Source organism: Papio anubis, chromosome 9 (assembly GCF_008728515.1).
Source record: "Papio anubis isolate 15944 chromosome 9, Panubis1.0, whole genome shotgun sequence".
NCBI lineage: Eukaryota > Metazoa > Chordata > Mammalia > Primates > Cercopithecidae > Papio > Papio anubis.
Window position 1 is genome coordinate 35,605,693 of NC_044984.1, and position 15,538 is coordinate 35,621,230.

The 15,538-nt window shown below is 35.4% G+C and overlaps 1 protein-coding gene across 5 annotated transcripts in view; it reads left to right on the top strand.

Moving 5' to 3' along the window:
- The window catches only part of CNTN1 (contactin 1), a 389,373-nt gene that overhangs the window by 210,234 nt on the left and 163,601 nt on the right, over positions 1 to 15,538 (top strand). For all 5 annotated transcript variants that reach the window (XM_017945784.2, XM_017945787.3, XM_017945786.3 and 2 more), the window contains exon 2: positions 14,098 to 14,234. In XM_017945784.2, the coding sequence (XP_017801273.1) occupies positions 14,174 to 14,234 (61 nt within the window). In that variant the 5' untranslated portion in view covers positions 14,098 to 14,173. The remainder of the gene's footprint in view (positions 1 to 14,097; positions 14,235 to 15,538) is intronic.

Sequence of the window (15,538 nt, forward strand, 5' to 3'; positions counted from 1 at the left end):
GAAAACATAACAATATTTATTAAAATACCAAAAGTATTAAATAGAAACATTCTGATGTAATGATTTCAGATATAGTTCAAACTTGAATAAAGAATGTATGGTCACATAAAATGTAAATAAGTATATCGCCTTTCACCTAAAGTTTTCCAGTTAAATGCAGAACCTTCCTCTTTACTCTAACTAGGTAGATAATTATATCACTCTGCATAGTCATGTTAGGAGTTTAATTTTCAAGCTAAATCAAAATCACTTAAAATGTCGATATAGTTTAAAATTTAAGAATAGAAATTTGGACATATCAAACTCAAAATTGATACTTTATTGAAAAAAGCTAAATGTCTTTGAATTGCTATAACAAACTTTTTATGTTCAAAGTTAGTTCACAAAAATAAAAGAGGATAAATTTCTGCATTCTTCAACCCCCAAATTTCTAATATCTTTTTTCTAAGAAACCGCAGCTATTGTAGTGATATTCCTTCAATCCTGAAAATATTCAGGAAGCAATTTATTTAAAAAATGTTTTACCTTGACAGAAACTTTAGATCACAAGTCAAAGGTATTTCTTCTAAACTTGTAAAGAAAGTAAATAATCTACCAAGAGAGCAGACAGCTCCATGACTGCCAGTAGATAACAGTTCTCACTCCTTCCTCCCCTTATTTTGTTTCTTTGAGTTAGAGAGCCATGACAAAGGAAAACCAAAATAATTTCAGATTTATATTTCTGTTGCTTCATTTTTCTTCCTTCCATTTTGTTTATTGCATAAAACAAATTGATTAGGAGGTTCCATTACTGGGCTTCAAATGTTACCAATACGCAGATGACTTCCAAGTAGCTCTCCCCCACTCCTGTCTGACCTCTAAATTCTGGTCTTATTTATTCAAATGTTTTCCTAGTATCTCCACTTGAATGTCTAATGGGAAACTCAAATCTAATATGTTCAAAACTAAATTCTTGTTCAACTCACTTTCCCATCAAAACTCGAGTTCCCCTTTGTTGAAGAGCAACATGTTGCACTCTGATAGCCACCCCAAAAGGCAAACACCCATCCCTGAATCCCTCCCTTTTCCTCATTTCCTGTTCCAATATCTCTACAGGTACTATGCAATCAGAGTTTATCTTTCACTGGTTCATACCCTCCTTGAAGACAAGAAGCATATTTCTTGGATCTGTTAAATCCATAGGACGTAGCAGGGTGTATATACAATAGTCACTTAAAGATTTTAAAACAAATAAAATTACCTGTATAACAGCTTTTTCATTTGATAAGCAAATGATTGCTTTTATATACCTACATTGCAAGTGATACTGGCAACTTCACTGCATTGAAGAAGTCACTAGATCTTGAAAGATAAGCTCTGTTGTATCCTTCCTCCCAACTGTTAAAACCCAGAGAAGATATACAGAAAGAGTGAATGTTGATTTAAATTGTGAACTTTAGTTAATAATAATGTATGAATGTTAGCTCATCAATTATAACAAATCGACTACAATAATGCAAAATGTTAATGGGGAAACTATATAGGAGAGAAGGGATGTATGGAGACTCTCTGTACTTTCCATTCAATTTTCTTTAAATCTAAAACTGCTCTGAAAATAATATATAAAATGTGTCACAGGAAAAAATACTTCTCTCATTTTATGCCATTATATTCTCAAGACATGTAGAGACCCATTTTTTCTCCAGTTCCCAATGTCTTATCTTTTAATACCTAACTTTTTATTTAACTTTTTATCTATTAGCTTACTATATTTCATTTCCTTCCCCTAAGTGAAAAGAGATAATATATAATGCTGACTTCATGAAGACTTATGAAGAAATCAATTCTATGAAATAAAAATATTTCTGAATGAGTTTATTACAACTGAGAGGGAAATGTGCTGGAAATTTACACTGAATAGTATCATTTTTAGAGAATTTGGTCCATATAAATTCAGTCTTGGCAGCTAGCCATTGGGGGTTTTTGAACTGGCATATCCTGAGAAATGTTATAACTTCTCAGTGGAATAAAGAAGAGGGGAAAGAACACTATAGAATGATTCTTTTCTGTAATACATTTCCATATAAAAGGGTTTTGAAAGTCTGGCCTCAAGATAATTCCAGAAATAGAATTAAAAGACTGCGACTCAAGTTTCTGTTTTATAGTAAGCTTAAGTTTTATAAAGTGTCAAATTGATGATCAGTTATATGGAAACCTGTATTTATAATAGTCTAGTCCATTTTTATACTACTTTTAATTTGCAAAGTTACTTTCATATATTATCTTATTTGGTATTCATAGTCATGCTGGGAAAATTGTAGAACAGATGCTAACTCCTAAATAGATAACCACAATTTCACAAAGTAAAGAAAAGAAATGCATGGAAGTATCCTCAGTCCAATTGTATCAGTCCATTTTCTATTGCTTCAAAACACCTACAACTAGGTCAGTTATAAAGAAAAGAAATTTATTTCTTCCAGTTATGGAGGCTGAGAAGTCCAAGGTTGAGTGGCCATATCTGGTGACAGCCTCCTTGCTGATGCAGACCCTGTAGAGTCCTGCAGCAGCAGCAGCAGCACAGGGCGTCATGTGGTGATGGGACTGCGTGTGCTCGGGTGTTTGCTCAGGTCTCTCTTCCTCTTCTTGTAGAGCCACCAGTCCTATTCCCATGATAACCCATGAATCCATTAACCCATGAATGGATTATAATTCAATTACCTCTTTCAGGTGTCCCCTTTAAATACTGTAATGTTAGGGAATAAGTTTCCAACACATGAAATCTGGGGGACATACGCAAACCATGGCACCAATGTTAACTATTTAATAGCAATTCTTGTGCTTCAAAATTTCTTAATGAAGGTAGTTGCACAGATGTTCATAGATGCTTTTCTTTTAATTATCAGCTCTATTCTAAGACACCTAAATCTTCTGAACATACACACACACACTTACATGCTCACACACTCTTACACACATACATTTATTAATCACACTGTGCAAAGTATTTAAGCCCCAATAGGAATAAAAAGATATGTATGAGGCATGTTTTATTTTCCTCTCTCTCAGAAGCCTAGAGTGTAGTTAGGGGTGAAGAGAAACGATCGCAGGTGTCTTACGTACATTTTTAATATAATCCTCAGAAGTATGTATTATATTACTATTCCCATTTTAGAAACACTGAAATGACTTGCCTAAATCCACTGAGCCATGTGCATCAGTGCTGACTATACACACAGTCTGTACTCTTGTCTCCCAGCCTCACTGCCTTTTGATAATATAAACATCTAAAATGCTATGAACATAGGCTCAGATATCCTAGGACAGTTTTATAGTTGGATATTCTGTTCTATTTATTGTCCGTTAAGATATATCAGAAACACCAACTTTCAACAAAGAAAATACTTCTCCAAAATACTTTCTTTCCTCAACCTTTTAAGTTGTCCTTAAATATATTTTTTCTAATTCAGTTTCCCAGTATTCAATTGGAAGTGGCCTTGCATTTAAAAAGTAAGCAAGAATATAATAATAAGATATCAGTAGGTGAGACAAAGGATCACTTGAAGATTTTTGACAAGGAGAAGACCTCAGAAGAGGCTGTCTGAGGAGACACTTTCCTATAAAGATAAAATTTAATCTAGATCTTGAAATAGAGTTGAAATTTTTATTTTCTCTTTATCAACTGAAGCTAATAATAGTAGCTACATCATCTGTTTAGATGAAAATTGAGTTAATACTTAGGCTTTTAAAACAGAGCCTGACTTAGAAGTTGGAAGATGGAGTACATATATCTTAACTACTAAGCTAAAATTTTTTAAGTTTGTCTTTTAATTTCTATTGCCTAGCATAATGCCTAATACATAAAAGTATGTAATAGATAATTGTTGGATGAATGATGAAATGATGATGTATCATTGGTAAATTTTGAGTCAGAGAGTATAGTAAGAGAATTACAGTTTTTGGAGGTCAAATTGACATTTGTATTGTTCACTAAGCTTCAGAGATTTGGATATATGTTCTTTACAAAAATAAATGTTTAGACTGTTTCTTCTTGGTGGAAGGCATCAAAGTTTTCTCTAAAGCTTGTGCCTAACTAAGCGTTAAGGTTTTGAAGTTTGAGGATTTTCTTCTACTGCTATTACTCACTGGGGCTTGTACGAAGCATTTCACATAGTAGGTACTCAGAAAGTATTTGTTGATTGATAAGACTTGGATTTGATACAAGGAAATAGTTGCTTATGTTCAGGAAGAATAATTAAAGATATCAGAAACTATAGAATCACTTTCCTTTAGATACCAGTTTTTGTATAATCCACATCTCTTTATGTAATTTCATATTGCTGGAGGCATGTATTGACCCTTGCCCTACTGACAAATTAATTAATATTTGATATAAATTTGAATGAAAAGGAACAAAGCTCTCTGTACAGCCCAAGACTGTGTTGTGAATGTAAGTCTGAAACCTCAATGGTTTGGGGGCACCAGGTTAAGGTAGCCAGGTAATTTCCCCAGTATCTCTTCTGGTAATGAAACCTTTAAAAGGAGCCAGAAGAGCAGAGCCTTCATAAACCAAAGCACTTAGGATTAAATAGGATGATGATATTTACCTGTAGAACTATTCAACGACTCTCTGTGAAAGAAACCAAAAGTTCAGCACATGGCATTTAATTTAAGGTGCCATGATTTTAACACACTTCTCTTTCTCAAATATTTTCATGAGTATATGCCCTAGCCATGCTTATTCTTCAAAGGTCTCTGAATTTGGCCTTTATTTTTCTCCTTTCTCTATTGCTACTTCCTCCTGGATCTGCTTGCCAAATATGGAACCGTAATTTGCTTTTAGTAATTTCTCAGTAAACACATTCAACAGATTTTAATGGAGTATCTTTGATGTGTTAGGCATCATGTTAGGTAGTGTGGGGGGTATAGAAAAAGGAGTGAGATAATCTGCTGTTGAGGAGTTTGTAATTTAGAAATTCCCTCCCTGAATAAATATCCTTGATTTACCAGTACTTATGCTACTGCTACAAAATGTCTGGACATGGTAGATACTTAGGAAATATGTATGGAATAAATTAATAAATCATTTTAAATTACCATTCATCTACCCTTATAGGATTACTTTGTTCTATATTCTTCAAAGAAAATGTGAATATATTTCTTTGTCTTTGAACAGCATGCAATAAAAACAGATGTCTGCATGGTTAAATTGCACAAACAATCACTGAGATTATCTTATATGTGTTTCAAATATAAATATTTGAATAGTTTTCATTGAAGTGAATTTAACATAAAATTCTCTTATGTTCTTTCTAGATATAAGGGCCTAAATAATTTTGGTATGAATCACCTGTCAGTTTAAGTACTGATACAATGATCTGTATTCAATGACTCTTTTATGTAAAAAACAGAATGTCAAGGATTACATCATGCTCCCAGGAGGACTGTACCTTCCATATTGACATCTCTTAACCTGAACAGCAGCTAATAGGAGTTATGAGATCATCAGTCTCATTCTTCCTTCAAGGGTGGTCTCGTGTCAGAAGACACTCAGAAGTTTTGTGTACCTTTAGATTTGTGAAGTGGAATAAATGCCTAATATTTTAACAAAGATATCAAGATACTGTGCAGCATGGAGCAGCCTCGAACCTTATAATCCTATGCAGCAGCATTAGGTAGAACGACTTAAGAGCGAAACCTCAGAAAGCACAGTGGCAGCAGCGATGAAGCCTTTTTGTTAGATGTGGGCATCCCCATAGAGGAGTAAGGCCATACAAAGGGAATATTACAGGACAGGAAGTCTTTCGAACTCTCAGGGTACATTGAGTGAGCTCTCGGATCTGGCAGTTTCTTTACAGGTCTTATCCTTTTATGCTTATATGTGAGAGCAAAAGAGAAGAGAGTTTGGACATTCTCTTGCTGATGTAGGATTTTTTCCTGCTGTATTAAATCCTACTTTGGATCTTTATATATGATTCACAGGTATCACAAATCATGTTTCTTTTGTAGTAGTCTACCAATCTCAGATCGGTTTGAATTGCAGTTGAGCAACAATGAAAGTTAAAACACAATCAATCAGGTCATTATAGTCCAATAAGGCAGTCTCATATAAAAGTCAGAAACCTTCTAGTTATTAGTCAAAGCAATACATCAGAATACCTTGTTTATTATGATATGGCAAAATGAATCAGATGTAGACATAGCAGATATTTATTTATCAGGTAGACCAAATGCCACACAAAATAAACTATAGTCATAATTTTAAGAGACAGACTATTAAATACCATGTATCTTCTAATTTTTAGAGATGCATTGGCTGAACACATGGCCCTAGAACACATTTACATGCACATAGATACCTATACATTGTTCTCTGTGAGCAATGAAAATATTCCAACCTTCACTTAACACACTTACTATAAAAATTCTTGAAGTTTAGTATGCCCACAGATTTCCTGGAAAACTTGATTAAAATGTAGATACTAAGACTATTCTTCAAGAGTTGCTCAGAAATCGATCTTATTAACAATCACATGCTAAATGTTATTAATGTAGGTGGCCCTTGGACCACAGTTTGGGAAACACTGACTTATGGTTGTGAAAAATATGTTAATTATTGAATATGCAAAATATTTTTTATAATCTAAAACAAAGACAGATACTAAGTATCTTTTAAAAAAATTAAGTAATAAACAATAAGGGATTTAAATCTGTATGGAACAGAAGATGTCAAACCTTTGCTCTGTGCTCTGTTACTAGCTATTTGTATTTGAGCAATCCATGTAATCCCTTTAAGTCAGTCCATCTCTAGAAATGGCTGCTGAGGAGAAAAAATCTTAAGGCTTTGACAGATATGGATGTTAATTAAGTGCTGACAGCACGACATGCATTTTAGAGAGCAACTGACTGCTTACATTTTTAGATAATTTGATTTATAATTAAATTAATTGCTCCTTTATTTTTGAAATGATGTAATGCAAGCAGAGGAACGTAAAAATAGTGAAACTTTATTTGTGATGTTTATAGCACATATTTTTCCTGGGACAATTTAAGCCCATGGTGTCATACAGGACTATAATTGCTACAGCCATGCGTATTCCCTGGAATTTCAAGAAACCATCATTTTTAGCTGGTAGCAAAAAATAGGAAGTCCCACATAGATTTTTGTCCTATATTTTGGGAGTGTGTGTATGTATGGTTAGGTGCCTTGTAAAGTTCGAGAAAATGCGGAAAAGCCCTGCTGATCCCGAACTATCTTGCCATGGAACTGGTAAGGTACCAACCCCACACAGTTATTTTGCCTAGAATTACAAAATTTGAGATGCTAATGGAAAATGGAGATAATAATGAACAAATCAAGTGATATTATTTCTTGCTTATCAGCAATTCTGAGAATTACTGATTCAATCAATGAACAAAAGAAGCACTGTTTTAGCAAACAAGATTTAGAACTCACAAATGTATTTGCGAGATTCCACTCAACTTCTTTTCCATCAGTATATTAATAAGAATCAGTTTATTACTAAAGGGCAAAGCCATATTTTAGGTTTGGCAAATAATTGCTGCTTAAAATATTAAATGAATATTAAAGGAAAGATAAAACATGGTAGATAGGTTTTAGTAGGAGTTGGGAAGGATGAGGAGATGTGAAACTGACAACTGCTCTGTTGTCGATGATTTACATGAAGAATCTGTGTAGAAGAGACTGAAGGGAGCCAGGCAATGAATGGGAGTACTGAAGGAGACACAGTAACCTCAGATACATAAATGCAGTAGAGAAGGAAGTAACAGGTGTATCTGCTTAAAATCTTATAAGCCACTAACTTGTACATTTTCATATCTGATCCTGAGCAAATCTCTCACATTTCTAGAACTGTACTGAGTTAATAGGGATCATGTAGATTGCCCAAAAATGCATAGCTAGTAATATAGCCAGGATTTGAATCCTTTTATTCTAGACATTTAAATTCCCTATGTTTTATTAATTTTTAAAAGAGATATTTAAAATCTGTTCTGGATCTAGATCATAAAAAGGATTTCTTATATCCAAAACTTAGCATATTTTTCATAACGCTAAGTCAGTGTTTCCCAAATTGTGGTCCAGGGGCTACTTAACACCATTTGGGGTGCACTTGTTAATTAGGCAGATTCCTGAGTAAATCACAAGAATAATAAGAATTTCTGTGGAAATAGCTCAAGCATCTGATTTTAATCAAGCTTCCTAAGTAATTTGTAGGCATACTAAAGCTCAAAAATTATTGTAGTAAGTGTGCCAGGTGAAGGTTGGAATGTTTAACACTCTAGGGATGTTATACTTGATGAGATGTTTTAGAATGTGTTGTTGTATTGCTCCTCTTTCATGTATACAGCACACACATTCAAGTGACAGGCTGCTTGAGGGGCTAAGGCTGTTGCCATGTGAAGACCAACGCAGCTCTACCTACTCGTTGAACAACAACATATTTTATTCTGTTCAAATATATTTCATACTGATTGTAATCATTTGCAGAAAAGGGGGTATTCTCCTTGTGTGTGTTCTGTATTCCCTGGCTCAGAACAGTATGGTCTTCAGAAATTTTTATGAAATGTATTTGACCACAGCAGAAGCTTATTCAAGTTAAGCACATATCATTCTAGGCAAAAAGACACCAATATGTCACTTGATGCATCCCCAGAGTGTTAAACGTTCCAACCTTCACCTGGCACACTTACTACAATAATTTTTGAACTTTAGTATGCCTACAAATTTATTAGGAAGCTTGATTAAAATCAGATTCTTGAGCTATTTCCACAGAAATTCTTATTATTCTTGCAATTTACTCAGGAAACTGTCTAATTAACAAGTGCACCCCAAATGGTGTTAATGTATTGATGTATTGATGATGCATTTGTAAATAATTTATTTGGACTATCCGGCACTAGAATAAAACATGACAAGAGCTAGATGGAGGTCTGTCCAGCAGAAAAATGCGTATCTAGATATAGGACAGATTTCTCAAAGGAGAAAACCCTAGTGTTGTCTAAAGGAAAGAGGGAGAGGGAAGAAGAATGACAAGTAGAGGAAGAGAGGAGAAAAAAAAGACAAAGATGTGTCATACTGTCTTGCCTTACTGTATTAAGAAGTGTTGTTGTTTTGAAATATGTGTAAGAGATTTAGTAAAGGATGCCGGAGAACAGAAGGTGAATTCTGGAAATTAACAGAGTGCCAGTCCATGTCAGTGATCCATCAGTCATGGAGACCCACAGAGTTGTGTGAGATTGTGAGATGCAACAGCAGCAGCAGTACCTGGCATAAGTCCGGGCTGGGTGTACAAGAGGTCGCAGGACTCTAAAGGCTGACACGTTCAGGGAACTGGCCAGCACAGCATGGCCTCAGAAACAGGAATGCACCCCCAGTTCCTGCTTCTGGGCCTTCTTTCAGTTTTTGAGAAGAAACAAGTCTGCTCCTGTGACTGGCACATGTTTGTCAGAGTTGCTTGTTTTTTGCCTCTGCCGCTTCATTTTTTGCAGCACTTTCAGGTCCATGGAGGTCAGGGGGATAGCTGTGAATTAATAAGTGGTATGGCCTCGAGAGAGAAGTAATAAGGACAGTTTCTTCCATATTAGCAGGAATGCACTCAGCTTGCTGTCTTCTCTACTGTGCTGCTGAAGGGTGTGATCAGGGAGGCACAAGTGATGGGATAACTGGTGACACAATAGAACAGATCACCAGCAGAAAAACAAATGTGTGAACAACATATGAAAGATACTTTTATACCCAAATGGCAAGAAATCCATTTCATAAAATAAATTACATGCTGCTGGGGATGTCTCACTGTCCTACTGAAAGACAAAACATTTTGAAGTGAAGGAAAAGATAGCATGGAATAACACAGAGAGGCTCAAAGTAATGAACTCTTCATTCTGATTAGAGTGTACATATTCAGAACTGGAAAACAGAGACTTTCAGTAATGCCCAATAAACCACATATTTCAAATTGCTTTTAAATATTGATACTTAAAATATCCTTTTCTGGAGTATGGAATCCGTAACAAGGATCAAAGCCCCAGTAAGAGACATTTTCCTTCCTTCTTTTTTTCTCTTTTTTTTTTTTTTTTTTTGAGATGGAGTCTCACTCTGTCACCCAGGCTGGAGTGCAGTGGCATCATCTCAGCTCACTGGAAGCTCTGCCTCCCGAGTTCACGCCATCCTCCTGCCTCAGCCTCCTGAGTAGCTGGGACTACCGGCACCCACCAGCCACCACGCCTGGCTAATTTTTTGTATTTTTAGTAGAGACTGGGTTTCAGCGTGTTAGCCAGGATGGTCTCAATCTCCTGACCTCGTGATCCGCCTGCCTTGGCCTCCCAAAGTGCTGGAATTACAAGTGTGAACCACTGTGCCCAGCCCTCTTCTTCTCCTCGTTTCTTTTTCCTTCCTTCCTTCCTTCCTTCCTTCCTTCCTTCCTTCCTTCCTTCCTTCCTTCCTTTCCTTCCTTCCTTCTCTTTCTCTCTTTCTTTCTTTCTTTCTTTCTCAGAGTTTCACTCTGTCACCCAGGCTGGAGTACAGTGGCACACTCTCCACTCACTGCAACCTCCGGCTCCCAGGTTCAAGCAATTCTCCTGCCTCAGGCTCCCCATTAGCTGGGATTACAAGTGCATGCCACCACACTCAGCTAATTTTTTTGTATTTTTACTAGAGATGGGGTTTCATCATGTTGACCAGGCTGGTCTCGAACTCCTGACCTCCGGTGATCCACCCACCTCAGCCTCCCAAATTGCTGGGATTACAGGCATGAGCCACTGGACCCAGCCCCTATTCTTATTTTAGGAAATTAAAGTTCATTTTGAATTGAATTATAGTTATGCACATGGTCCATTCATTTCATCATTTATTCAGTAACTCCGTATCGAGTGACTTCTGTGTGCCAGGCATTAGCTCCACAACAATGAACAAGATAGGTATCCCCTGCCCTGGTTGGCTTATGGCCTACTGGAATAATAAATGGTTACTGAATACTTTCACAGTCAACATTTTGCATGCACAACTTTATGCAAACCTTGCAATAGTGCTATGAAATAGATGTTCTTTCCATATTAAAAGGTGAGGACAATTAGGTTCAGAGATTGAGTAACTTGCCCAAAGTTGCAAGCTAAAGAATGGTTGAGGCAAAATTCAGGCAAGATCCGGCTAATTTCCCCTGTACACATTTGTGCATTTTGGCACATGTTCTCATATACTGTGGTCATTATTGAGAAGGAACTGCTAAATTACATTCTAGCCCTAGAAAAGTTTTCTGTATTTTATTTTCAATTTACTGAGATCTCTTGCTGTAGGTGGACACAACTAATGTTTTTTTAGGCCTATCCCACTTCTTTTCCAGATTATCTATAAAGTTCATGGGTAAATAGACCAAAATATCACTGATGTACTCTATCAAAATGAAAAATCAGAAGCAAACTTTCACAGACGTTGCTCTTAATTCTTCAACTTTATTTATCTGTTTCTTTTTCTCTCTGGTCAGTGCTGCTTTCTTGCCCCTCAATACCAACACTGCAGTAGCATCTCTTGCTCTTAAATGTGAATATCTGTGGGAAACATTTAGAATTCTCAAATTATAACAGTTTATTATTACACAAATTAGGATTTCACCCTGTCGCCCAGGCTGGAGTACAGTTAGGATTCCACAGATTATGATTTGTGTAATAATAATAAAATTAAAATTAAAAATAATAATATGTTTTCTAAGTTAATTTTTACAAAGTCAATTGTTTGATTGGCATTAAAGTTTTGGCATCTTTATGTGTTTGCTTTTTCTAACTTTCTCTTCATTAAAAGAACTTGTCTTATTTTGTATGCGTAACTCAATGAGAAAAATTAGAAACTATCAGGCCAAAAAAAAAAGATCAAATCCACATTTTTGTGACAAAGTCTAGATAGGCATAACCAGTGTATACACATTTCAAAAATTTTCACTTAGGTCTATATGTGGATAACGACGTGATGCACAATCAAAATAAGAAGCTAAAAATCTTTCCACAGATCACGTAATTGATTTTCCTGTCCTCTGAAAGAATTGTTTTTCATTCTTCACCAGTGTTAAACTATTTAGTTTCCTCTCTGCCCAATTCTGCCTAGGAAAATAAATTAATAAAAATTTTAAATTTCAGACATATATATTAAAAAGGAAAAATATGTTTATCCTGGCCCATATGTTACCATGGGCGAGGTAAAAATTTTGTCCAGCCTCTGCCAAATGCTAGGATTCTTGCAAATCAGGGAGTATGTGTGTTCTCAAAATCCATTAAAAAATAGACTCCTATATTTTTCTTTGACGTAACAGTGTGACGCAAGCAATCAGTAGGGTTTTAACATTTTTGTTTTAAATATGTTTGACTATATTTATACGTTGAACACTAGAGCATTAGGTGTTTTCCTTTTAGAATTGTTTTCATGCTTTTTTTTTTTTTCTTTGAGACAGTTGCTTTTGTTGCCCAGGCTGGAGTGCAGTGGCATGAAGGTCTCGGCTCACTGTAACCTCCGCCTCCCAGGTTCAAGTGATTCTCCTGCCTCAGCCCCCCGAGTAGATGGGATACAGGCATGTGCCACCACACCAGGCTAATTTTGTATTTTTAGTAGAGATTGGGGTTTCACCATGTTGGTCAGGCTGGTCTCGAACTCCTGACCTCAGGTGATCTGCCCGCTTCGGCCTCCCAAAGGGCTGAGATTACAGGTGTGAGCCACCATGCCTGGCCCATGTTCTATCTTAATTTATATTTTCACTCAACTCTATGTCATGAGATTTCAGTTATGCTATTATATATTCTTTTAAAACAATGATTTAATGTCTTTTCAAGATGAAACTCCTATTGTGTCATTACTGATGAGTGCTCTTTCTAATGCCCTGGGCCATATCATTCTTAAGGTGATCCAGTAAGTGGTGGTTGAGGCAGGAAGTCACCAAATGACTCAAATCTAAGAATGCAACACTCCTGTATAATGCCCTGCCTACCGTAGGAAGGCCCATTCCCACCATGCTGTGTTTACCATGCTTTCAGTGAAAATGATTAACACTTTTTCACATTTAATAGCATACAGGTCCACACAACTATGTCATTGCACTGGCTTGTTCACATATCTGTGTACTCTTTTTCTATGAACTTCTTAAGAGCAAGCAAACTGTGTCTTTCTTTTTTGAGTCTTCGTAGCTACCTGCTTTGTCACAGTGGTGAATTTTACCATGGAGATGATGAAACTTAAGTTGCAGCGCCCTTCACCTGCATGGGGCTATTCTGGGATCCTGGGTGAAACCTTAGCAGTGTAATCACATGGTCGTACATTACTGCAAAATTTTTAAAAGCAAGATATTTTAATTAGGCTGCTACATGGTTTTGTAGTTTCGTTTACATTAGTAATTTTATTTTCTTCTTGTCCTGAAAGAAAGCTCTCCGAATGGACAATTTTGACCCCACAAAACCTTGATTGTCACCTGTTGACATGCAAGGAACACTTATTTGCTTTTTCATTGAATTACTAAGTGAAAGAAGTAAAAGGGATGAGGAGGAATGAATATTTTGTTAATTAATGTATTTTAACATTTAAAATTAGCATGTCTGGCAAAAATTTTCTTTAAGCCACCAACAGAAAATGCTAACATCATCACCCTTGTGTAATGTCTGTGAGTTTACAAGCTCTTACACAGATGTAACTTCAATTGAATCTTTCAACCAGGGCTTCGATTAAATGTAACCTTCAATTAAAGTGACTGATACCAAAATGTTTACAACTGTGCTATTTGTAGAAAAGGATTATTATACTCAATGGTTACAGAGGAAAAGAAACCTAAACACAGGATTGAGTGACGTTCCTGATTGCATTGTGTCAATACTAGGATGTCAGCTGAAGCCTTCTGATACTGACTCCACTCCTTTCATTACATGGTGTTTACAAATATATTTAAAGAAATGAAAACTTATTCTACAAACAAAAAGCATAAAGTCAAATAGGTTAATAATGTTTTCCTCAAATGATGAACATTTTCCATTTCCTTCCCTTTCTTTCTTCTCCTCTGCTCTCCTCCTCTCCCCTTCCTTCCCCTCTCCTTCCCTCTATTTCTTTCCTTCTCGTTTTCTTTCTTGATGCAGGTGTTTAAAATTATCCAATTGCCATAAAGCTAAATTCTTTTTTGGAAAATTGAACCGAACTTCTGCTGAATACAAGATGAAAATGTGGTTGCTGGTCAGTCATCTTGTGATAATATCTATTACTACATGTCTAGCAGGTAAGAAATATCCTTTGTATATTCTACATATGTCAACATAATTGATATATGTGTTTATTTATTAAATGTGTTGTATGAAGTAAAAATCCTTATTTGCTCTTGACATCTGGGTCAGACAGGTAGATAAATATGTATTAAGGGTGACCCTATTTCCTTTTTAATTTCAATTAAGATTTCACAAAACATTGCCAATCTTGGGTAATAGTGTGCTGGTGAATGTTTAAAATCTAGATCTCTGGGGAGATCCCTGGAGTGCAGCATTTGTCTATTACTGGGGAGTAAATTCTCCTACCATGGCCAGTTTCAACTTGACACCATTTAATGTGGAACTGGAAAGATGTGCAACAGCTCACTAGTTTGTAGTATTTTCACCACTCAGATATAAGTAACCACAATGGCAAAGAGAATATAAAATATAGCAAATAAAAGAGAGAAAGCAATGGGTTTTAAGCATTTGTTCCCTTTGTTCTTAGTATAATTTATTTCTTTGTAAATTGATATAATTTTTAATACTGGCCATGTTTAACAACTGATTCACAAAATTTCTGAAAATTAATAATCACTTCTTAAGAGCTATAAGTAGATGCAACACACTACTGAATCTTACAACGCTTTTACCAATTTGATCAATATAATTTAAAAAATGATTAAAGTAATCTACAGTGTGTGTAGGGACATAAGACTAATAAAACAATTTTGAGAGTGGCATTCATTTTAGGACAAAGAAATATCATATTTCTGTCTTTCAAAGGCAAGTGTGAAGCATTCAGACCTATTTCCTACAATGAGAGGCACACCATATCTTTATCTGAAAAACTGATATAATTTTACCCAACTAGTACTTATTGAGCTGGGTCATTCATTATTATGAAAGTATTAGAAAAATTGAATTCTAACAATCAATTTTTCTAATACTCTCATGTTAATGACCTAACTCAATAGATACTTGTTGAGTGACTGTTTTGTTCAAGACTTAAATGGTCCTCATCCTTTTGTATATAAATCCCCACTGATCACTTTAATGATTAATCTGAAAGGCATCATTATTAAGAACATAAAAAAATTATTTTATTTTGGGGAATAATTTTTATTATGCTCACTCCAAAATTCAGAAAAGATCATTTCATTAGTACTCAAGGATTTTAATGACGTTGATAAATATATATTTTATAACCAGGGTAATTGTGCACACTCACTCACATACATTTATGTAATTACATGCATAATATATTTACATATATAGTGTAAATATAATAAAGAAAAAATTTGGTAAAGTCATTGTGAAGTCTTACTTTTGTGAATAA